The 25,585-nt window shown below is 37.5% G+C and overlaps 1 protein-coding gene across 1 annotated transcript in view; it reads right to left on the bottom strand.

The window, feature by feature from the left end:
* Positions 1–12,694, bottom strand: part of TSSC1 (tumor suppressing subtransferable candidate 1) — a 63,902-nt gene extending 51,208 nt beyond the window's left edge. Inside the window, exons 1-3 of the mRNA XM_009999247.1 lie at positions 12,689–12,694; positions 12,087–12,170; positions 7,368–7,500 (exon numbers count right to left, since the gene is read on the bottom strand). Of these exons, the coding sequence (XP_009997549.1) occupies positions 7,368–7,500; positions 12,087–12,170; positions 12,689–12,694 (223 nt within the window). The remainder of the gene's footprint in view (positions 1–7,367; positions 7,501–12,086; positions 12,171–12,688) is intronic.
* Positions 12,695–25,585: the final 12,891 nt, after the last annotated feature.

The following is a 25,585-nucleotide window of genomic DNA, read 5'->3' as shown; positions in this document are numbered from 1 at the left end:
GGCCAGCTGGCTGATATCAAAATATTATTATTCAATGTTAAGATTCTTACAGCCAGCAGGTCTCATCCTATCTAGCACGTAAGGGTTGTTTTGTTCTTAATTCAGGAATGCACAATAAGGATCAAAGACAGAAAAATGGACAGAGTCCTTGAGGGTGCTGGCCACAGACAGAGCTTGGCCTTCATGATTCTTCAGCCTTACAGAGTATGAGGTGTATGGGATGGAACACTGTGTTTAGTCAGTTTTGAGTCACCTGTCTGGTCTGCTCCTTCCCACGGGAGGATCACAGGTGTGACCCCTTTTGCTTCTGGTGCACAAGAAATGTAAAAGAACCAAGCGATAGCATTGGTTTCTATAGGCAAGAGCCTTTCTGCATACCACTCGTATCATTACCTCTACAATAACTATGAACGTCAAGCTTTATCTGTACTAGAAGCAGGTACTGTCTGGAAAACATGCTGCTAATTTCAGAAAGTGCAGTTACTTAGAAGAGACTTAACTGAAAAGTAAAATTATTACAAAGGAAACTGGTTCTGTCCTAGCCCAAACCAGGACATTCCACCCCTTATTCCATACCACTTGCAGCATGCTCAGATCACTACTGCTTATTGTCCTCAAATATATATATACACATCAGTGGTCCATCTTTGTACACAAAAGTTCATGGAGTTAATTTAGTTCACGATTGCAGTTTTCCAACTATCATAGCAGTCTCTCAGGGTAGAAAAGATGGAATGAAATTTGTCAGTCTGTTGCACAGGTTGCGGGTTACAGATGTCAACCTTGAGGAAATTACTGGATGCCACTTGATTAAGCTAGCAGAGCTAGTTAAACCAATAAAATTGGTTCTGTCCTGGCCCAAATGAGAACAAACTGAAATTTAATATCTACAGCACTTTTTAAATCCTTAAGAAGTATTCTGCCTTCATTTTAACAGTATCCTAAAATGTTAGGTGAGAGTATAAAAACGAGAGCATATTAAAGCTTTATATAAAACACAACACACACTCAAAAACCAGAGAGCCTGTACTCACTCCTGCACATCCACCTAATTGGTAATTTTTTCAAAGACACTATGACAGTATATTTTAAACTGGACTGACAAAGAGGGCATCATTCAGGAATCAAAATATTTCCAAGTATTCCTTAGGATAACACTTTTTTTCAGCCAACCCTATATCTGAGGCTTCCATCACCTACAAAAATTATATTAGACCCACTCCAGTGTGTTGGCATTTCTCCCTGCCTTGCAAGTCCATTCAAATGGCTTTTTCATTTCCCTTCCTGTAGTGTGAAAAAAGTCAATACTGTGATAATATATGGACCCTATTGCAGCAGGGTCTAGGGGTTTGTCAGATTTTCATTGTTCTGGTTCCCAGGTGAATCCACTCTAGCATGATCTACAGGGTTGTAGCATTTCACCTAATCACAATGAAACATTTCTCCTTGTGCAGGCTGGGATGCGCTTTTAGATAGTGAAGCAAGGCTTCTTTCAAACTTCAGTGATACGCATGTGAAATTACTTTCCCCTTACCAGGTGAACAGAGCTCTTGGATGGCTACCGATTTCTTGCACATTTGAAGATTAATTTTACTTTATTTTTAAACTTATTATTATATTCAGTGTACCATTATTCTCATTGGTTTAGATAATTATTTGGAGGGTCAATTCTTGACCTTGACCCTACCATTATTCTTTTCTGACATTTAAAAGTGCAGTTCTACCAATATGCTATAATTTTCTTAATTACTTTTGCCACCTTTCTTACTCACATTTTTAAGTATCACTCCTGTCACATTTTAAAGAAAGTAAAAAATTAATAGTTTATTGACTACAGCTAATCAAAACAGCAGAAAAGAAGGAAGGTGTAAAGTTCCTAGAATTATTCTGACAGAGATCTTCCATTCAATACAGCATTCTCCTTTTTATATCTGGGCCACTGTGAAGGTGGTTTCTGTTTAACTGCATAATTTTAAGATATTATTAAATACCAGGGAAAAAGAAGTGTCTTGGTTTGAGCCTGTGTAACTTTTCAGAGAATAAGCACTAACAAGTTAATACCCAACTGTAGAACTCCAGCTTATTGCCATCCTTATTATTGTCAAAAACTATCTGGACATTGTATCTCTCTTCAATCCATCCTTTTAGCTTTTAAGCTAGAAGACTACCAAAATCATCTTTCCCCTTAATTCTTACCTACTTTAAAGCTGTCAGTAGCAATCTTATCTTGTTCAAGAAAAAAACCAACACTCCCTATTAATTCATAGAACAGTTTCAGTTTTCTCAGTTCATTCAGTTGACTTGCCACAATAGGAAAAATTATGCATCAATACGACACAAAACTGACTAACAATGCACAAATTCATCTAGGTAGCTCATGCATTAATTTTCCATAGCCTTCTTGACCCATCCCCAATATATTAATCTTTTAATCCTTTTTGCTTTTTCTCCTCTCTTACAGTTACAGCATCTTTCACATATTTATGTACTCTTCTCCCTTCAGTTAGGGAATCTGGGATAAAAAACAGCATTTCTAATTCTAACAGTTCTCACAGTACCCTGTAGCTGCCAAACCCATTTGTAAAAAAGTTACCTCTCAGTGTAATGACTGTCTAAAATGAGTAGCTCATGTGCTAGGGATTTTTATTGGTTTACTTTAAATCGTGGATATGGAGGATCCAATTACATTTCTAAAACAAAGGAAAGCCACTAGGTTCACAGGTTATTATACTGGTATTTCCCTCTCCACTATCATTAAGTTTTTTTAAAAAACCCTAAGAAATCATATTTATTTATTAAAATAGATGTGCATAATTAAGCTTACAAAATGTTACCATTACAAAATCAGCTTTAATGTTTTATCATGCTTTGGCCACATCCAGGCTACCATTTGTATAGAAGACAAACTATTTTTAATGTCAAAGGTGGCAAATGACAAAAAAACAGAAAAACCATGTCTTTTTTCAAGAGATCAATTAGGAGATCTGCCAAATACGTATCTCATTTATTAGCAACATGAGTTACACAGGAATTGTCTTAATACATTTCTAGCATCCAATTTCACTGAGTACGTTAGAAATGTGTAGTATGGGAGAATACTATGCCTCCAGCATAGTAAGTATCTGATCTTTGCTGAAAGTTAGGTAAAGTTACACATAACTAGTTAGCTTACCACTTGGCAATAATCTTCCTGTAACATCAGTAGTAATAGTACAAAAACCCCTAAGTGATATATCTATAATTGGTGGGAGGATCATTATAATTGAGACAGGAAGTGAATAGAATAAGTTTTCCCACTGCAATTATGCAGTGTTTCTAAATCAGTATTTTTAATGTGTGTGCATGGGGAGGAATGGAGAGAGAGTTGCAAAGTTTTGTCTTTATATTAAGACAAAATGGCCTAGAAAATAGAAATACTGATTAATATCTAAAATTGTATTTGTTCTAATGCTACTGAAACCAGAATTATTCTAGTCAGCACTACCATTCAGAAAGAAAAGATACAAGGCTTTATTATTGATGCAACATCAAAAATTAGAAATCAAAGTAGTAAATAGTAATATAAACAGGAAAGTAAATTTTCTTGGGTTTTGACTTGAGATAAAGGAAGGTGTTTTTTTCCTTTTTAAATTCAACTTGTATAGCAGTGCCCTGGTAAAATATCTTTAACATAATATAGAGCAGCATTCAAATGAAGTCTATTTATCGTTTAGAGAATATATTTCTCAAACTGCATATCTGGCAAGGATTTAAGTTTCTCTGATTTCTTCAGAACAGAAAAGCATTCTAAGCCCACTTATTTTACTTTTTAGGGAAGTTAGTTGCCTTGAAAGAGCAAAAATTTAAAAAGATTGCAGAATCAACATGCATGCAAATAGAAAATATTCCAACAGGCTTTATGTAAAAGGGCACTAACTATTAGTTGACTTGTCTGCCAAAAATAAGAGTCGAGAATCTGTCTCCAATTGTTGAAATATGCTGTATTCACATTTGTGATAGATCTTCCATAGAGTTTCTTAAAAATAAAAGCTCATTTCAAAATGGTGACTGAATTGTGGTCACTTGCAAGTTTAGCCATTTATGAGGAAAAAAACCCTGAATTTATCAGAAGTCAGCACTTAAAAAAATAATATAGTGAACAACCAGGGAGTTAATTTTCACTGACATGGAAAGCCAGCTATTATGTTACACCTTTTCACATGACTTAGCTCTTCAGCTGGTGTACCAATAAACTATATTTGAAGTTCTACCTCCTTATGCTTTTTTGTTGTTGTTGAGGACACATTCACATACATGAAAAAAGTTTCAGATCTGTCAAATCACACACCATCACACTTAGAAGTAGCTAGAATGCCTTCTTCAAAGAAAAAAAAAAACCCAAACAACACAAAATACAAAACCAAAAACCAAACCCAAATACAGGAGCTTTACCATCAAAGTGAATCTTTCAATTTTTGACAGAGTCCCGTCACATTGATTCAAGGCCCCTTTCAATCAAAACAGTAAAAACTTCCAAACATGATTGTATCAGCATCTTTCTGAAACACACACACAGAAAGCTTACTTTAATAACCTATGAAATGTAAAATTATTTCACTTTTCTTCAATGCCATATTTCATCACTTATTCAAGATAGCTAATAATAACGGACACAAAGTGCATTTCTTCAGTTGCCCAGTTTCAACAGCCAAGATTCACCAGAAATACTGGGCTCAGTGACAAGAGATGGTCACAATGCTTATGACTTCTTCTGGTAGCATTATCTCATGTGATTGGTACTTCAATAAAGAAAAAAGTCAAGAGTATTTTTAAAATATCAAGACAAATGTAATACATAAAAGCATAAAATACATTTTAAAGGTTTTGACTGCTTAATCTGGCTGCACTTCTACTTGTCTGCTAAACTCAGTATTCCTTATTATTAGAACTCCACGTTGTGTGCTTGCTATTCAATACTATTTACAGTCACCACTAATAACTTTAGAATCAGATCTTGTCTTCTACAGAAATTTTATGGCTGATGATTCTATATGAAGATGCATGAAGTACAAACAAGAAAGCTTAGTGTTCAAAAACCAGGCAAACTAGATCCAGAACACAAAGAAGCTAGAGTAGAAGGCATGCATATGAATTAACAGGTCCAATCATGGAAATAGGCAATCTTAACAGAAGTTTAGTGTTTTCAGATTGAAGTTCAGTTCTAGCAACCTCAGTAAACTCTCACCCAAAGAGGATTTTCAGAAGGTGAACTGCTATAAGGTATTGCTGTAATATCCTATAAGGAACATAAAATTCTAATATAGGCCTTTTTGAGAAAGTATAAAATTATTCCTTTTCACCATGCTTTCTAGAACAATACTTGATCTTAGAAACAAATACAAACTAAATAAACTAAGGCCGGTTAACATTAAATGTTACATTACATACATGAAATACTGGACTTGATAAGCTACCTCATATCACCTTCCTGTTCAGTCATACAGGGAAAAAAGAGGTAAATTATTTAAAATGTTTCACGTTATTCCATGCAGCACAATTTTCTTTAAGAAAATAAAAAGTAATCAGCTCAGAACGGCTAGAGAAAGAAACTTAGAAACTTGTTTTGGTTTTATTTACAGGAGCCTTCAGACCACTTTCTCTGATTCCCCTCTGAAACTAGCCAGAAAATTATTAAGATTACTAGAATTTCAGGCCCAATTACTGCTTTCTCATTTTCTCCACGGATCACTGGCAAGCTGAGGAAGTTATATCCAGCAAGTCAACCAGAGAGTAAGAAATAATCACAAAACAGGCCAATACCATTTCAGTACTTTGTCACAGTCAAAACACCCATAATAATTTTCAGTTTAGAAAATAAAAAATGCTCTTTACTATATGCTCTTCTATAATTGTCTTTAAAAGATTCACAGATTATTTGAGAAAGAAAACAAAATGTTAGCATGTTTACTTAAATCCAAAAGAACTAGGAAAACCAAGCAATCCTGGAACATTCTCTCTAACCTAGCTACAAGGTTAAGCCACCCGGATTTACATCTCTATGTTTGCCCAGAGATGTACCAAGTCCAAGAGTCTCAACCTTATTCTTCAACTGTATTTCCATGAAAGAATGGACTAATATTTACTAGAATAAACTATATTTATTCCAACCGACAGCACAGATTTCTTGCTTGTCAGAGAGAAAAAGTAGATTTTTCAAGTATCATGACAGAGAATCTTTACACCTGCCTCCCAGAGGAAATGCACAAAAATCCTTCATCTCAACAGTTGTGCACTTAGTGTTAGGTTACACAAAGAGCAGTCCTGCTGTTTCTGATGAGTTATTTAGATAAGAATTTATAGTTCCCTTTGGGCATATCTGTATTAAGCATATGATGCATAACATTATATAGAAACTTCACCTGCAATTTTAAAGAGACCGTGATGCTGGCATGATGCTGTTCTGAAAGACATTTACTTCCACTTTTAAAAGCAAACATGTAAAACAATAAAACAAATTAAGCTTAAAATAACAGGAATATATTTTATTTGCCAGGTTTTGCATTAATCAGGCAAGCAATACTTGAATTTTGCTTCTTTCCTTGACATTAATGCATAAGAAGACTTCTAACCAAGATGATAAAAGTACATGAGACAAATGAGGAATAGGTAAAGGTGCAGCTATTTTTTAAAAAAAAATACCTGTGTTGATAACTCTGATTTAAAGTGTTTACACATAGGTAGATGTGCTGATTTTGGCTGGAATAGAGTTAATATTTTTCATTATGGCTAGTAGGGGGTGATGTTTTGGATTTGAGTTGAAAAGTGTTGACAATGCAGAGATGTTATCGTTATGGCTGAGCAGAGCTTATGCAGAGTCAAGGCTTTTCTGCTCCTCACACCACTCCACCAGCAAGTAGGCTGGGGGTACACAAGAAGTTGGAAGAGGACACAGCCAAGACAGCTGACCCCAACTGACCAAAGGAATACTCCAGACAATATGACATCATACTTGGCAATAAAAGCTGGAGGAAGATGGATGGAGGGGGACATTCAGAGCAATGCTGTTCATCTTCCCAAGTAACTCCACATGATGGAGCCCTGCTTTCTGAGAGACTGCCAAACACTTGCCTGCCAATGAGAAGTTGTTTTGCTTTGCTTGCATGTGCAGCTTTTGCTTTACCTAGCAAACTGTCTTTATCTCAAACCAAGAACTTTCTCACTTTTAATCTGATTGTCTCTCCCAGCTCATTGGAGGGGGAGTGAGCGAATGGCTGTGTGGTGCTTTGTTACCAGCTGGGGTTAAACCACAACACTAGATGTCCAATCTTTACACATTCAAAAATATTAGTAACACTTAAATAAGTTTAACATGGTTAGAAAAGACTTACTTTTATTGTAGCAGGTTGCTAGTACACCTTTATCTGCAGGACTGGTACTAATGTGCCAAATTTCACCCACTTGATGAAGGAGAACGTTTTTGTTTATAATGTTATTTTCATCATCAAAATCTATGATGTGAATCTGCAAATACAATAAAAGAGAACATTAGGGTTTCAAATGTTTTCCTGTGGGTCTTAATTATAAACAATGACTGCACAGAACAATTTAATGTGAATTTTATAACCAATATCTTCTTTAATTAATTGTTAGTATAACAATTTAGTGTATCATTGACTTCATGCAGGATGCACTTTTCTAGAAGAACACAAGCAATTTCCCTATTTTGAGAGAATACCATGTTTATTCTTCTCAATTTTGCACCTTAGAGCTTGAAGGTGATTTTTCATTTTATGGCTAATAGTAAATAACCCACTCGTATTGCAATTGAACGTTTCTTATAGCAATAAACAGAAATAAGAACATTGCAATCCTTAGTCTAAATGTCTGCATCAATTCTGTATCCAAGTCATTGAATTCAAACATCCTACTAAGAAACAAGGGGAAAGAGGGAAAAAACCTAATTTGAAACAAATACTGTAAACTCATAAGAAACTTTTAGAGAGTTCACTTCAGTAATCCCACTATCTGCACTAAGATATAAATCCACAATACTTTTTTTACTATATGGAAAAATAAAATGTTGAACTGAGAGACAAAGAAAAGCAATAATGTTTAAATATCTAGATAAAATGCTTAAAAGACATACAGCTAGCTTCACTTTTTGTAATTTTGATTTTTGGTTGTTGCAGAGGTTTTTTGTTTGCTTTTTGATGTGTGTTTTTTTAAATAGGACTGTGTTGCTCTCATTTTTCTTTCTATTTTTAGTTAGTTGTTTTTATATAGTTGCCTCACAAATGGAAGAAATTAAGAGCCTGACACAACATACAAAAGTAACTTCACTCATGGGACTAATTCCAGTCAACTCAACAGTGAACTAATAAACTGTGTAAAGCCCACAAGTTTTACAGAACTGTAGTGTCATTAAAAATTCATTGGCTAAGTTGGGTGAACAATGAAGAGAAAGAACTGCAGAAGTTCCTCCAATGTTTTCTCCTAATGATCATGTTAATCATGTTGCTTTGAATACCTTATAAAGTATATTTATCATATGGAGTAGTGTCTTCACTGAATACTAAAGACAAAAGGATTTCCATAGAAAATGTACTATGGAGCTTTAAGCAACCTGGTCTAGTGGGACATGTCCCTGCCCATGCAGAGGGGTTGGAACTAGATCTTCAAGGTCCCTTCCAATCCAAACCATTTGATGATGATGATGATGATTCTACTAGAACAAAATACTGCATCAGTGTGATGCCATGAAGAAAAATATTTGCAGAAAGAAATAAAATAACTGACAGGACAAATTTCACTGCTGTGAAATGTTATCCTTCAGTTCCTGAAACCTGATCTTTCTAACTTTTCTTGATGAATTGCAGAAATTAGCTTTACCATGGATTAGTGTGCAGAATATGGACTCCAAAGATGAGGATATAGAAAACAGTCAGTATAAGGAAGCTAAGTCCACACAGAGAACTTTCTCAATATGACTGTAGTGTAATGGTTAACGAGACATGTAATCACTGCTCTTGCAGAACACGACCCTTGTGGAAAAAACCTTCTACAAGTGACTGATTTTATTACCAGTAACTACACAAAGGAGTTACTAATCTGCACTCATTACACTAGGAAAAATTCCCATTGAACACAAGTCTAAGTACTGAGGAAAACATAGTAAGATTTGAATTAGAACAAACAACCATTTAGTTCTCAAAATCTGGAGGAATTACTAATTTCTAAGGAAATTACTAAGGAAGGGACTAAAACTAATCAATTTCAATGCAAAATATATTTTTCTTCAATTAGGCAATCTCCATAATTGATTTTCTTCATCAGGCACTCATGGGCAGCAGAGACTGGGAACTGTTTAAGTTTGACCAATGCCCTGCTTTGTGACTATATGCATTAGGTAACTCATTAAAATATGTATTTTGAGTTCTGAAAGGTAAGACTGAAAATAACTTAAGAGTTCTGAGAATGAGAGAGATCAGAATGAATAAGCAACGTTTACTTCCGTTATGTGCTTCCAAAGCATCCAGAAAAAGCAAACTAAGAACAGTACAAAACCCCACAGTTTAGCAACAGTGAAGGTACTGAGAACAAAAGTTCTAGAAGTACACTGTGGAGAACACAGATCTTGCATCAAAAAGAAACTATTAAATAATTTACAGTAAATTATGAGGAACAAAGGCCAAGTGCTACACACTGTTAATCTCAAATATTGACAGAACATAAAAATCTTAAATATTTTCCTTTGCTTTGACATATCAGTCTTAATTGCAAAATATTTTCACCAGATCTCCTATGAATGCCTAAATTGCCTCCTACAGCAACAAACCCAAATTAGGCAGAAGCTACCATGCTAGCTGTACAACTACTGCTCTTCCTGCAGCATTTGCAGTACACCTGGCCATAACCAGAAGACATGTTCTGAACATGACAGCACTGCGTAAGAAACCTATCACTGTGCAGTACTTGGTCAAGCACTAGAGGTTGAAAAACAAATAACAAATTAGGTTAGGTAACTAAAAACGTTTAAGCAAATCTAGAGAACCTACTGCTGAATTAAGCAATAATGACTTGAGGCCCAGAGCGCTTCTTGGGGATTAGCAACTAGCTGAGAGACGCTGATGACTTGAGGCACAGCTGAAGGCAAATAACCCCCAAACATTTGTTAATACCCCAGGAAATGTCCTGCATTTCTATTATTAATGTTATTCATTGGAAAAATAAAAGCATACTCAATAAAGTTGAAATATGTGCAAATATTTCTAAAATAAAAAGTATAAATCAAATCAGATTACCTAAATCAGAACATCTAAAATATTGAAGATGTGATGGAATATGAACTGATAAATGAGAATCATTCTCCAACTCCAACAATTTTGCATTTTATTTAGTTAGTTGAACCAAGAAGTAAAACAAACAAACAAAACAAACAAAAACTCAACACCTAAAAACCACAGCAGAAAACCACATTATAACCAAATGTCTAAAGAACATCTGAGACAGCACAATCAAAAATATAATTGCGTATATTTGTTTTTAATTAAGTTTGTCTGCCACTTCTTTAGTGACTGGTCTCATAACTGGTACCTGAAATGTAAAGAAATGGAATCCCCCTTACACCTTTCAATATTTTTTCCCTTGAGCCTCATCCAGCATGATTGAGTAACAAACTCAAAACGTTGCTTGGAACTGACATCTCACATCTCCCAGAGCTATTGTTCCGTTCATTTGTGTAGTCCGTTACAGACCAGTTTCAGAGAAGTTGATGACTGTATCCATTCTGGTGGCTTCTATGACAGGTGTTAGCCTTGGCTAACAGCCATACTCCCTCCCAGCCACTTGATCCCCCCCCCAAGCAGGAGAGGAGAAAACAGGAAGAAAAGGAATGAGAAAGATCATGGGCCAAATTAAAGACAGGGAGATTGCTTACCAATTACCATTGTGGGCAAAACAGACTGATCTTAAACCAGCACCGTCCTTCCCCCATTTCCCAAGCTTAACTTCACTCTAGGCTCCTCTAACTCCTTCCAAGCAGTGCAGTGGGGTACTGGGAAGTGGTGGTTATGGTCAGTACATAGTATTTTCTCTCTCACACTCTGTCCACCTTACTCTTTTCCTTTGGTCCAGCACAGGGTCTACATGGGCCATGGCTCCTTTCAGGAACATCCACCTGCTCTGGCACAGGTGCTCCACAGGCTGCAGTAGATACCTGCTCCACCATGGATCACCTCTATTCCTCCTGACCTTAGCCTTACCTCTGTCTTTTCCTTCACTGTTTCTTTCTTTGTTCCCTCCTCCTCTTTCCATTCAGCATTTTCTCCCCTTTCTTAAATGTTCTCAAAGAGGTGCTACCAGGCTGACTGCCTCAGCTCTGTCCTGTGGCGGGTTCACTGGAAACAGCCATGTCTGGCATGGATGATCCCTGGCCACTTCTCACAGAGGCCACCACTGCAGGAGCCCTGCTACTACCAAAGCCTTGCCACTTGCATGCAATACAGTTTCCTAATTCTCCTGGCCTCGGTATACTTTTTTCAGTGACATTTATTCACAAAAATTCAAATTGCTGTACAACTGGAAGCATTGTACCCTTAACCTCAGAAGAAACAGCCAATAGAAACTGAGCCACGAAAGGTATTTTAGTTTAAATGACTGTTAAACTTACTATCAAAAAGGACATGGCTGATTGCCAATAATTACTAATGAGAAATACAGTTTATGAAGCTTCACAGAACCACACAGGTACCAGAAGTCCCACTTGTAGCAATCAAGGCTTAAGACACTTGTTTTACTTTGCATCTTTTCTGTAGTTTAGAGATAGCTCCACAGAATGTATAGATTTTAACAAAAATATGGCAGTTCCTTTACTAAACCAATCTGATTTAGTCACACAATGTAGACGACTAATTGAATTTTCAGAAAATACAGCTTTCATTCTCCCACATGTGTTATCAATATCTTTACATTTTACTCTCAGAAGTCTTCAACTGGGCTATCACTTAGTGTACAAGTTCAACAAGGAAGGAAAGGAGGAGGAATGCTATTAGAACAATGTTTTAAAAAAAAGGAAAAAAATTACAACTGACATTTGACAGAAAAATTACCTGATTATCATATCTAAGAGACTGTGTTCCAACCAAAAATCTTATTGCATCTGTTTCTGCTGTCTGAGGGGTTAAAGCTCGTGCCTAGGGAAGAAGAAAACCAGGAAAGTCCAATTAGTACAATCCATTAATTTCAGCAAAAATCTTGAAGCTTATGAATCAATTATCAGTAAGCATTAAATTCTTACAATCTTCCTGCCCTTTGTGTCTATTTTGGTTAACAATTTTGTACAGCTTCTTAGAATCGGGAGGTGTGTGGAACATACGAGTGCTAAATACGCTATCTGGCCTTCATTACAGCATACTATTCAATATTATAGCAGTTCTTCAAAACTAATTCTTCTTAATCAATTGAAAAAAAAAACTCCATGAAACAACGGACAATTCTTAAGTAAGTTAGCTACAATATCCAAGAATGAGACTGTTCTTGCAGTTTTCAAACCATTCAGACTGAAGACATCTGCATAAAAGTGATTTTTTTTCTCACTGTTAACCACCAAGTTTAGTAGAAAGTTTAAAAACTAAACCCTTCTTTTCCACTCCAGGCCATTAGAGGTAAGAATTATCTGAATGACAGGAGAAATAATTCATTCTTTACCTACCAACATCTTGTCATGATCTTATAATTGTTAATGAGAACACTAGACTCCCTGCCTTGCTTCTTCAACTTGCACCAACTACAACCTTGGATGAAGCAAAATAAAACAGTTAAGGGCCATGGGAGGAGACATTAAGAAATAAAGCATAGCTTGAACCAAACCCACAATTGCTACTTTGCACTAGTCATTTGTAGAGACTCTTAGCTAGTTTTCAGTAAACGGGAAGTAAACTAACACTCAAAAGCACTTTTAGCAACCATAAGTAAACTGTGAGGAATATACACTACTTCCCTATGCAATGACATCTTAATAACATTGTTCAGTATTATTTTTTTCTCAAAACAGAAACACAAAACATCACAATTCACATTCTTTTTTGCATGAAATAGTTCAAATCTCTTCAGACACTAAAGCCTGTATTGCAGTCAAATACTTCAGAAAGTTTCAGGTAACTGCTGAGTGGCCCTTCTTACTGCCATCCCACCATGCAGGCAGCTAATAGTTACTTTCTGGATTCAGGAACATTTAGCTTCACTATAGTTCTGTTTGAAAACAGCCCTGAGGAGAAGAATTTGGGTGTGTTGGTTGATGACAAGCTCAACATGAGCCGGCAATGTGCAGCCCACAAAGCCAACCGTGTTCTGGGCTGTATCAAAAGAAGCATGGCCAGCAAGGAGATTGTTCCCCTCTACTCTGCTCTCATGACCCCACCTGCAGTCCTGTGTCCAGTTCTGGAGCCCCCAACACAAGAAGGACATGGAACTGCTGGAGAGAATCCAGAGGAGGGCCATGAAGAGGACAGGCTAAGAAAGTTGGGGTTGTTCAGCCCAGAGAAGAGAAGGCTTTGGGGAGACTTTAGAGTGACCTTCTAGTACCTGAAGGGGGCCTACAGGAAAGCTGTGGAGGGACATTTTACAAGAGCATGGAGTCATGGGTTTAAATTGGAGGAGGGTGGATTAAGGTTAGACATTAGAAGGAAATTCTTCATTACGAGGGTGGTGAGACACTGGAAGAGGTTGCCCCATCCCTGGAAGTGTTCAATGCCAGGCTGGATGGGGTTTTGAGCAACCTGGTGTCCCCTCAACCCAAGGCAGGTTGAATTAGATGATCTTTAAGGCCCCTTCCAACCTAAACCATTTTATGACTCTATCAATACAATAAATTTAGGACAATCTAGTTTTAGAATAGCAAATTGAAGATATTTGATTTTTCTTAAATAAAGCAAAACAATCCAAGCCCTTGTCTGGCAGTAACAACAAGAACCAATTCATTTTTCAGAATAAGCTCTGAACTCCCACAGAATGAATACTCCTTATCATGCATTTGAAATTATTGATTCAGACAGTGTAATATTTTGCTTACGACTGTGCATTAAAAGTTAAATAAATGCAATGAGTTAAATATAGGCTAGTAGTGTAATATTTTTTAAGGAAAAAAAAAGCACTAGAGAACATGATTCAGTAAGTAGTTTGTGTTCCCAACCTACTCATATGCAGATCAGAGATCAGTGTGAATTCATACTGGTTTGTTTGTAATCTCCTATTTACGCAGCACTTACCAACAAGCCTAACCAGTGTTTCCGATTGACAAAAACCACAAAAGCTCACCAATATGATTGCAGAACAGCTTTTTTTTTTTTTTTTGTCTCGAACAGAGTTTGTATTTGCAGCTCATTGGCAAGAGCTCCTTTTTATTTCAGATCTACTTTTAATTATTTTTGAAGAAAACACTAGAAATAAGCCCACAGCTATGTATCACTTTCAATCAAGTAAGCTTCTGTTTCTTCTCTAAGTCAAACAGAGCAGGAGATTGCCAGGATCTTCACTAAAATAAAGAAATAAAGGCGGGGCTTTACCCCCTTGAAAGCTTTTTGAGTAGATCGTATCATTCTGCTTTCAAAAAAATCCATCATGTTATACACAGAGTCCCCAAAATAATGTCAACACATGGTAACATTTATGTAATCAGCTTCTCAATCCCTTTGTTAAAGTATTTTAAATTATTTCCCCTTTTTTTCAGGGGAAATAAAAAATAATCAAAGGCCTGAGATACATATTTGAACACATTTCACAACAAGAAACATAGTATTTTTTTATTCTCTGTCATAAAAGACTACAACATCCGTAGCATACAAGGTTCAAACTCAGCAAGTGTTCATAAATAAAGAGCTGATTCATAATAGAAATAACAATACAATGGACTTTAGTTGTCTCCTGCAGGAAGATAGGTCTAATTTTGTCTGTTTTGAGTTACTTTTAGAGAAACACAAGTTATGTCAACAGATGATGAGGACACTGAGTAACCCCTGTGCTGAACTGCATAACTTTAATTTGGAGTGCTGTCAACATCAAGAGTGCCTTAAGTTTGTCATCTTGTACTGTAACCTGTCAGAGCAAGTTGCAATTAATATCTTTCACAAAGCATCTTGCCTCATGACTGCAGCTAGCAAAAAGCTTAGTATAATGAATAGATTAATTTAGACCAATAGACCTTATTATTTTTAATAAAAGTCAGCATGCACACAACACTAAACTGCATATAGCCCCAAAAAGAGTTTACTAACCAATATATTGAAGTATAAACGGCTGTGATGCATAGAAAATACTCAGAACACACATCTGAAAGATGCTAAGTCACCCTTACACATACAGTCATAGCATGGCCCCACTTAACTGATGCTTCTAGACAACACAACATATACAATTGAATAATTTTTAAAGAAAGCTTATGATTAGGGAAAAAAATAATTAACCAACAAACACTGAAACATGATGAACCACAAAGAACCTTTTTGGTTACATGTCCAAATTTCATATTCACCAACAGCTCTATGAGGAAATGAATCAGACAGTTCTATAAAACAGTAGTGATAAAAAGGCAAGTTCATTGTCATTGATGCTCTAACAAAATATTTTAACAGTCTAGAAGAAAGTTTATAAATGCACAGCCAAAATTCCACTCTGCTAACACAAAGGAAATCCTGTCTTTGGAAAGCGAACACCAAATACTTCTAAATGCCATAAAAGTCTGCCAAGGAATCTGAACAAATCACTTGTCACAGGCTTTTCAAATTGCATTTATTTATTCTGTGTAATACTTTGTAGCTTCCCCAATTCTCATTTATTCTATTTGTGTTGCACACCATCACAAAACAGAAAACCAAAAGAATGCAACAATTATAAATTCATCCCTGTGTTTTCAGAAAAAAATATATCCTATGGATGACAACAGATGCTGAGCAACTATTGCAGAGATGCAGGAAAGAGCATCACCATGCTCCAAAGGCACTCCTGACTAGTACTCTGTACCTCATAAGGCCAGACACTCTGACTCACAACAAATCTTTCAAGGTGAAAAAAATCAATTTTTAGAAAAGTTAGGGCTGATGCAGAAAGGAAGGGAAAAATACCTGAGGGAACCAGTGTAAGGAATACTGCATATGCTCAAATACTTCAATACATTTAACGTGCTAATGAGAAATACTAGGTCCCACATGCCACATTCAAAAGACTTCTTTTTACTTAAAAGCCAAAAAAAAACCTACCAAAAAAACCCAAACCAAAACAACAAAGAACCAAACAACAACAAAACATGGTGGCCTGCTATAGTACAGGCAAAACTCAAATACTCTTTTCAGAAAACTTTCTAAACCAAGATATGTATTCATACTTAAATAGAAATACAAAACTGAACAGCCTACAGTAATAGTCACACTAAAGTTCCATATGGCTAAGGGAAATAGAATCTGGACAAGCAAACATAACAAAAAGGCATTTTCATTTACTGCATCCTGAAGCACTTCAGAGAGCCATAAATTACATACATAGAGAGAAATAGCCATATGCATGCAAAAATAAAAATTAAAGAAGCATTCACAATGCATCATCTGTTCCCAAGACAGTACAGCTGCCATGCTTTTAGTAGAAGAACCAGAAATTCTGCATGAACTTTGAACACACTATACCACAGAAGAAAGAAAATAACACTAATCCCATAGTGAAGACCACCATCACTTTGGAGGAACAGAGATCAAGAAGAGGGGTGGGGGTGGTAATAAGTCACTTAAAGCTGAGTATAGGAAGTTTTACTGGAAAAGAAAAACTTAAATTATTTAGTAGTTTTATACATGATCAAAATCCTGTGTTAGCATTTCCCACTGCAGAAGGAACATCTCAGATTTCAGAATTCACACCCCTTCCCAATATGTAAATATGTAGGTAATAAAATTATATGGGAAACTTTTTATTCTGCTACTATTCCTAACCATGGAAACTGTAACTAGAGCATTTATAACAAGAAAGCAAACATTGCCTACCCCATTACAAGAAGACAAGTCTTCCCTTTATTATGTGCATTGAGGGATTAACTAGAGACAAAGCAACATGCCTGTGCACTGCTGCACAGACGTCCACACTGATTCTCTGACTGCATCACTTCTTTGGTTAGACATTTTGGGCTTCAATTTCCTTCACTAACTCAAAATGAAAGAGTATTTATTTAGCAAAACTACTTTAACTCCTTCAGCAGCAGCACTTACTGCCCTTTCCCAGTCCGTTTTCATTCTAACTCTACCATTAAAGTGAAACATGGAGGACTTCTTTGTTTCACCTGCAAAGAGAAACAGTTAAGAACACAGAAACAAACAGTGGATTAGTTTAAACTATCTAAAGGAAGGATACAGAGACGACAGATCTGAGGTGTCCAGCAACATGAGAGACAATGAACCTCTGTTGCAACACGGTAAAATTCAGAGTAGACATTGGGAAAAAAAATAAATCACAGTAATGGCAGTCAAAACACTGGACCACGATGGTCATCTATGTTGGGGAATTAATCAACCATGAAAATATTAAAAAGTCAGGGGACAAGGGCCCTGAACAATCTCATCTATTGAATCTAATCTGAGAAGAAAAACACCAAAAAACACAAACAATCACAAAAAAAGTATTGACTCAAAAGGAAGTTAGTAGGATGCTCCCAGAAGTTTAGGTAGTCTTGTTTCCACGAGACAAGATATAAAAGTAACAGGGAACATGACCAATCTTTTTAACCCAGTGATGATGATGGGGAAACAATTGCAGCTACCTATTAGATAAGTCAACCCAAAAAAAAGACCCCAACACACAATAAAAAAAAACCAAACAAAAAACACCAAACAAAAAACTGCCACAAACTGTAAGGAACCAAAGGAAGGCTTGAGCAGACTTGATCAAATTCCTACTAAAAAAAAAAATACCACAGATGTATTCAATCAGGGATAACACAGTCACTCAAAAGTTATTCCTATCAGGCACACATGCTTAACAGATCCTACTGCATACACAGTAATTATGGTCAAAAAAATAACAGACTCACACTGAATTAAGACAAGGCTTTGACACCACATAAGCTAGTTGATCCCTTGTCTTAGAAACAGGTCCTTAAACACATCACATGTATAGGAAAGGGACAAAGACTAAACTGCAAAACCACTGCAAAAATAGACACTTATTTACGCTGTGCAAAGGGCGTGAAAAACCCTAGAATACAAACATGACAAACAGCACTATAAAGGTTAGGAAGAAGAAACTGCAATCATTGTGCCAGAATACAGAAAGACTGACAACGTGGCACCATGTCAATGTCTACACTAAGCCCTGTGCGATGTTGTGTGAAGATCACTTTCTACCTTACCCTGACAATTTAGACCACCTGCAGGATAATAAGAACCTTCAAGAGAGAAATAGGAGAGAGCCTGCAGGACTTTTACAACCGCAAGAGATGATCCAGATGAACACAATAACAAACCTCAAAAAGATAAAGAAGGTTGGCTGAAATTGTGTGTTAGGAAACTGTGATGCACTGAATCTCTACATATTGTTCATCAGCTCCCCTGAAACCTTCCCTCTCCATGTCACTTGAAACACCAGCCAATTATATAAAATTACTTTTTTAATTAGACTGTTACTGTTTAGTGGGCAAAAGAAAAATAAGTTCAGTACTTATTCAATACATTATTTTGTCTTTCTGATGCATGGCACTGGTTTGATAACAGCAAACAAAACATACATTGACCCCAACATTTGAATATATATATATATATAACATTTAATCATAGAATGATTTGGGTGGGAAGGGACCTTAAAGATCATCTAGTTCCAACCCCCCTGCATGGGCAGAGACACCTTCCACAAGACCAAGTTGCTCAAAGTTGCCAATCTGGCCTTGAACACTTCCAGGGAGGGGGCACCCACAACTTTCTTGGGCACATCAATCAAACAACAAATACAATCAACAGAATTTCTGCAACATGTATAATTTGAAATTCATACAATCAATCTGTACTAACAAGCAGTAAACTTGCAATACAAATGGTAAAGGACACAATATTTGGCTTGCAGTTCCCAAATCTGAATTTAGAGTTATTTGACCATCTGCTTATGCTGAAAACAAGAAATAGTATACTGCTTCTTTGGGAGGAGCAGGGGCTGAAGGGCTGGCTTTGCTTATGTCTCACTCTGGAGGCAAAATACAAGTTCCCGGCCTTCTCAGAGAAGCCCCAGGCTGGTAATGTGGTTAATATTATTTTTGCCTTCTCGTATAATTTTGATTTTCAAGTAGGTACACTTTGATCTTTACTTAAGTAGGACAGCCTTGTTTCACTCAACACAGTAGAAGACCATCTATCATTGTCAGTAATAAATTCCAGTGACTCTATCAGTGAAGAGGTCAGCAGCACACGTGCACAGGTGACCTTCAGTGCTCTCAGACAACTGCTTTCTCCAAGTCTTCCATAGCACAAGAATTCTCACTACTGACCCTATTGCAAAGGCTGACAAATTCTATAAACCCCCACAGCAACAAAAGCAACCCTCACGTAAGGCCTTGCATGGCATGATCATCTTTAGAAACTCTTCTTTCACACTGTTAATTTATCATGAACCCTAATGTTAAAATAATCTTTCAGTATTTTCTTCAAGTTCACATGATTGTATCTTCATATTGTCACTACTCTGTACCGTACATATTACCAAAATCCTGCTAATTGCTTGAGAGTCCTAAGAGTTTCTCCCCGATCCATTTCATCCATTAAGCAGATCTTTGGGGGATTAATTAACAGATTAGTTTACACTTATCCACCTTCCTCATCACAGTACTCCCTTCTCCAGTAAAACTTTAAACCTAACAGTATTTTAGAATAAAGTTCTATAAATTCACCCAACTGAAATGGTGCACTCAAGAAGGGTCCTGAAGAGAGAGGCATACAGGAAAACTGAGAGTATACACACACAGCCCTGATTAAAATCCACAGGATTTAAAATCCACAGGATTAAAATCCACAGGCAACTAATCTTAGAAAAGAAAGAAGACTGAGACAAAAACTAGGAATTTCACTAAGACATTATCAGTTTCTTTAACCAATTCAATTTTCAAAATAAATCTTCCAAAGACATTTCTAAATCTGTATCAAAGTTATTCTCTGTATTCTGTTTAGGCCACAAGAGCACTCCCAGGTAAGAGAACTCCCCTGCCAATAGGAGCTATAGGCTGCGCACCTGCTCCACTCCCCTATCAGGGAGGACAGCTGAGCCTGAGAGGCAGCATGTGTTTCCCTGGGAACTGCACAAGTGACACACACCTTCCTAAAAAGTCCCCTTTTCTCCCCCCTTCTAATAAATCAATACTTGCTTTTCACTCCTTCACAGGTAGGTCAATTGAGCTATTCTCAATACATACTGATATTATACATGTACACACATTGTATGAGACCTGTGACCAATCTATTTCAGCTGGTATTTTGCACTGCTTTAAGATTCATATTCTAAGAAGTCACATTTGGCTTTGGGGAAATTAGGTTTCACCTTACTCTTGCAAACAAGCAAATAAGTCCTAAAAATCAATAGCCTCTGTTCAGATTCATAAAACCTGTTAACAACTAACTGACAACACAGCACAGGCCAAGTACAGCTTATTCAAGAAATACAACACGACTACAATAAAGTACACAAACTCTGACAAAGCGCTAGTGCACTTTTTTTTTTTAAGCCTGTGTCAGCCAGACCCCGTCTCAACGTGCAGCTGGAGATGTCTGAGCAACCTGACCTAGAGGGAGGTGTCCCTGCCCATGCAGGGGGGTTGGATCTATATGATCTTTAAAGTTCCTTCCAACCCAAACCATTCTGTGATTCTATGAACATGTCTGGCATGCTGAAATTCTGCTCAGTACTGTGGTATTACAAGTGCCAAACACATAGTCCATAACTACCACTCTTTGGCACAAGAAATGTTCCTTCTCCCTGCCACCATGATGCTGACTAGATTCTGCATGCTTGTAAACAAGCAAGATGTAGACTGTCCCACCAGGACTCACAATGCAGATGAGCCAAGTACCTATCCTGGAAACTACCTGTCACACAGCTCATTTCCAAGGATACAAGCATCATCCAGTCAAGCTAATATAAGGCAAATACAGTATTTCCAAATATTCAGTAGTGCTTCTAAAAAACATCATTGTTTAAACTCTCAAAGAATAGGATGGGGAAAATTCTGAAACATTGGAAATGAAGCCTATTCAATACAGGGTAAATATACCGTGTAGTACAGATTAGACAGTAAATACAGGTCAAGTCTACACTAGACAAATAAGCAGCATATAATTTCACTAACAAAAAATAGCACCTTTGGGACCCAATTTACTGCATTCTCCTAACTCAGAATATTGGTGAAATCTACCAAGGCTCCTTTTAGAACAATAACCATGGGAATGTTCTGCAATTAAGTCCTGCTTGTCAAAATTAATTTATTTTTATGACAAGGCAACCCACCTACTTGATAAAGGGAAGCCAGTGGATGTAGTATTTCTGGACTTCAGCAAAGATTTTTTATACTGTCTCTCATAGTATTCTCTCAGAAAAAATGGCCAGCATACAGCTGGACAAGCGCACCAGACAATGGGTGAACAACTGGCTCACAGGTTGAGCACAAAAGAGTGATAGTGAATGGGGTAACACCAGGCTTGGCAACCTGTCACTAGTGGGGTCCTGCAGGGCTCCATCCTAGGCCCAGTCCTGTTCAACATCTTCATCAATGACTTGGATGCAAGATTTGAAGGAATTCTAAGCAAGTTTGCTGATAATACAAAACTGGAAGGAGCTGTCAACTCCCTTGAGGGCAGGCAGGCCTTGCAGAGAGCTCGACAGGTTAGAGAGATGGGCAGTCATCAACCAGACGATGTTTAACAAGGGTAAGTGCTGGATTCTGCACCTGGGACTGGGAAACCCTGGTGGTAAATACAGACTAGGGAATGAGTGGCTGGAGAGCAGTGCAGTGGAGAGGGACCTGGGGGTCCTGATTGATGGCAAACTGAGTATGAGCCAGTGGTGTGCCCCAGCAGCCAGGAGGGCCAACCTTGTCCTGGGGTGCATCAAGCATAGCATTGCCAGCCAGTCAAGGGAGGCTCTACTCTGCACTGATGCAGCCTCACCTTGAGTACTGCACTCAGTTTTGGGCACCACAATATAAAAAAGACATTAAGCTATTGGAAAGTGTCCAAAGGAAAGCCACGAGGACGGTGAAGGGTCTGGATGGGATGTTTTATGAGGAGTGGCTAAGGACACTTGGATTATTCAGCTTGGAGGAGGCTGAGGGGTGACCTCACTGCAGTCTATAGATTCTTCACAAGGGAAATAGATGGGGCAAGTACTGATCTCTTCACTCCTGTGACCAGTGACAGGACTTGGAGAAATGGCAGGAAGCTGAATCAGGAAATTTAGGTTGCACATCAGAAAAAGGTTTTTTACCCAGAGGGTGGTTGAGCACTGGAACAAGCTCCCCAGGGAAGTGGTCACAGCACCAAACCTGCCTGAGTTCAAGAAGCATTTGGATGGTGATCTCAAGCACATGGTGTGATTTCAGGCATGCCCTACATAGGGATAGGAGTTGGACTCAATGATCCTTATGGGTCCCTTCCAACTCAGCATATTCTATGATACTGCTGTTGTCCTGTATTCCTCATAATGATTCACAGCCACATCACTCAGGCCTCAATTCAAACAGCATCTCGCATTTTCATTCATCACCCATTCCTCTGTAAAAAAATCACAAACCCTAAAATCCACACACATTTCATATGCCTGCAAAACATTCATATAGCTCACAGACAATGAAGAAACCAAACGCTCATTTAGAAAACCATGTTTGGTGTCATCTGATCATTATGAACAGCAAAAAGTTGCAGCTGTCCAGTAAAAGAGGAAAGTAATCAGGTAAAAAACAAACAAACAAAAAAAAAACCAAAAAAACAAAACAAAAGAAAAAAAACCCCAAACTAATCATGCAGAAAATGTAATTAATCACTGGTTTTAATCTTGTTTTGCTGTTAGATGTTTAGCTTCCCCCCTCTACCCCAGAAAAAAAAAAAAAAACAAAACTGTTTCTCACTGTTACTTGGTAAAATTTTTTGCACAGCAGTTACACACGCTAAGTAACTATGCATGGTTGTATAAGGGTTCAGGATCTGTATCTTTAATTTCCATTCTTATGTGTCAGGCCTGCAAGTGATGTGATCCTTTCAAGTAAGACTTTCCTGCTCTACTAAGCCTTTTATTGATGAAAACTGAATTCAAAAAAGAGGAATATGTAATTGTTAATTACTTATGGTAATACATCAAAACAGATTCTGAACAATGAAGAAAAATTGCACAGAAATTACTTGAAGTTAGTTAGTCAATAGTTCCTGTGGGAAATGGTTCTTCAGCTCACAAAAGAACTCCAGGAGGAATCAGCTTTATGTTCTTCCAAACCTCACCACATCAAATCAGATAAAAGGCATATCTCCACAACTATGTTTTCTTTGGCAGTGCCCAGAGAGATACTCCTGTTGAATGCTGGAGCCACATCAAACTTCCTAGTCTGCAATCTCTCATGTAGCTTCTAGATGACATGGTTTTGTGACACACTATTGGTGTGTCATTATTCATAACAGAAGTAAGAGGATCCCTCCCTCTTTTAAAATACTTCATAATTTCAAATCTGTTTTGAATATGCTTGTCATAGAGCTGAAATAAAGATTGGAAATAAATATAAGAAATAAAATTATTCAAACCAGGCTGAAAAAACCATCTGAAGAGATGCTTTCAGTCACAATAATTCTGATACTGGAATCATCACAATTGTGATGATCAAGCTTGCCATTATTGTCTAGCAACACAGAAGAAACCAGGCTTAAAATAATAACATTTTTCATTAGATCTGGAGATGCAAGTTGGAAAAAAACAGATCAGATTTAGGTTCAAATGCCTCTATCAGAGCCTATTTCAGAAAGCACAGAAATACTATTTGTTTTAAAGCCACACTGACAGTTAATAGAGATCAGAGATAGACCCTCCATCTCTACGCTCCTTCTCTAATTTAGCCTTAAACCATAATTTATTTCCCCACCTTCTCCAAATGATCAGTATTAACTTTAATTCCCTTTCAATACAGCTGCTGTCTTAGTCCTTTTGCTTTATCCTCCCACAAGACAAACAGTCCTGTTACATATTTTGCAGAAGAAAGCTTCGTAGGAGATGTATGATTTGGGGAGCTGGGGGGCACAGGCCCACGGAGGTCCCAGAAAATACACAGACTAGCTTTCTAAAACTTCTAGGAGACTTATTATATACTACCTACTTGAAAGAAGCTATGAATTTTATACAGGATATATATTCTGTTCTGCAAAAGAAATTTAAGTCTGAGTTTAAGGAAAAAAGTATGAGTTAATAGTATGAGTTATAGTACAGCATATGAGTTACAGCCATCTCTGGCCTATCACAAAATTATAGTGTATTATCAGACTTCAGTAGATGCAACATTTAGTACAGGTGAATATTATATACTAGCTCCTATACAAGAGGAAACAAACAAAAAATTACACACTTTACTAAGGAGATCTATTGGTATGGTCAGGATTACACAGCACATAACTCGGTAGCCAGGACACCCAAACCTGTTACAAAGAACCTTCATATTTTGCTTTCCACAAGCACTTTGGTAAAGGTGCCTAAAAAAACCCCACCAAACCACACACGTGTATATATTTATATTATTACTTTCATTGTAGAATGAAAACATTGCTCAGTGAACTGTAGAAGAAACACAGCACCTCCTATTACTGCTATAATGGCAACAATTATAAGCCAGCTGTTGCCAAAGAGAACATATAATAGCTGAGAAAGACCCTTATAGTGGGAAAGAATAATAAATTAGGTTCCCTCTACCCATCCAGCTACATAGCTATTTTCCCAGAACTGGCAGAAACTTTATTAAAGGCAAGACTTGTGTTCTTCTCTGAGGTACACTCCCAAGTTAGGCAGTCCCACTTCCTTCTAGCCATAAGCACTAATATGATGGAAAGATCTGTCCTATGGGACAAAAGCACAGGCATGGAACCCACAGAAGAAGACTCCATAAACATCAAGGAGTTTCACAATTGGATATAACCAACTCAAACTTGCAACACACGGAAACAGTTTCACGCCCTTTTCTCACAAAATAGTTTTGAGTTTTGTTTTGTTTTTATTTTAATTTATTAAATGGAAGAAACAAAGAATCTCTTTGAGGCTGCTGGTGTTTTCTCACCACCTCAGAGCCAGACAACGATCTCTCCAGAGGCGGACCGGGAACCGGTGACACAGCAGGAGCCCCACCAGCCACCTCTGCGCGCGCCCATGAGGGCGACAACCCCTCCCCCAGCCCCTGCATCCACAGCGCACACCAGTCCTGGAAACAGCAAGTTTTAGGACAGGGACCCTCTCCTGGCCCGTGCTCAGCCACCTGTAAAGACCCCAGCGCGACAGGCAGGTGCCACGGACGGCCGAAAGCCAGCGGCGCCACCGGTACCGGCTCAGGAGGGCGCGGGGACCAGTCTGTCTCCTCGGGAGC

Source organism: Chaetura pelagica, unplaced genomic scaffold, assembly GCF_000747805.2.
Source record: "Chaetura pelagica isolate M959 unplaced genomic scaffold, ChaPel_1.0 scaffold90, whole genome shotgun sequence".
In the NCBI taxonomy this organism is placed as follows: domain Eukaryota; kingdom Metazoa; phylum Chordata; class Aves; order Apodiformes; family Apodidae; genus Chaetura; species Chaetura pelagica.
The sequence above is the reverse complement of the archived record's forward strand: the minus strand, read 5'-3'. Positions and strand labels throughout refer to the sequence as shown.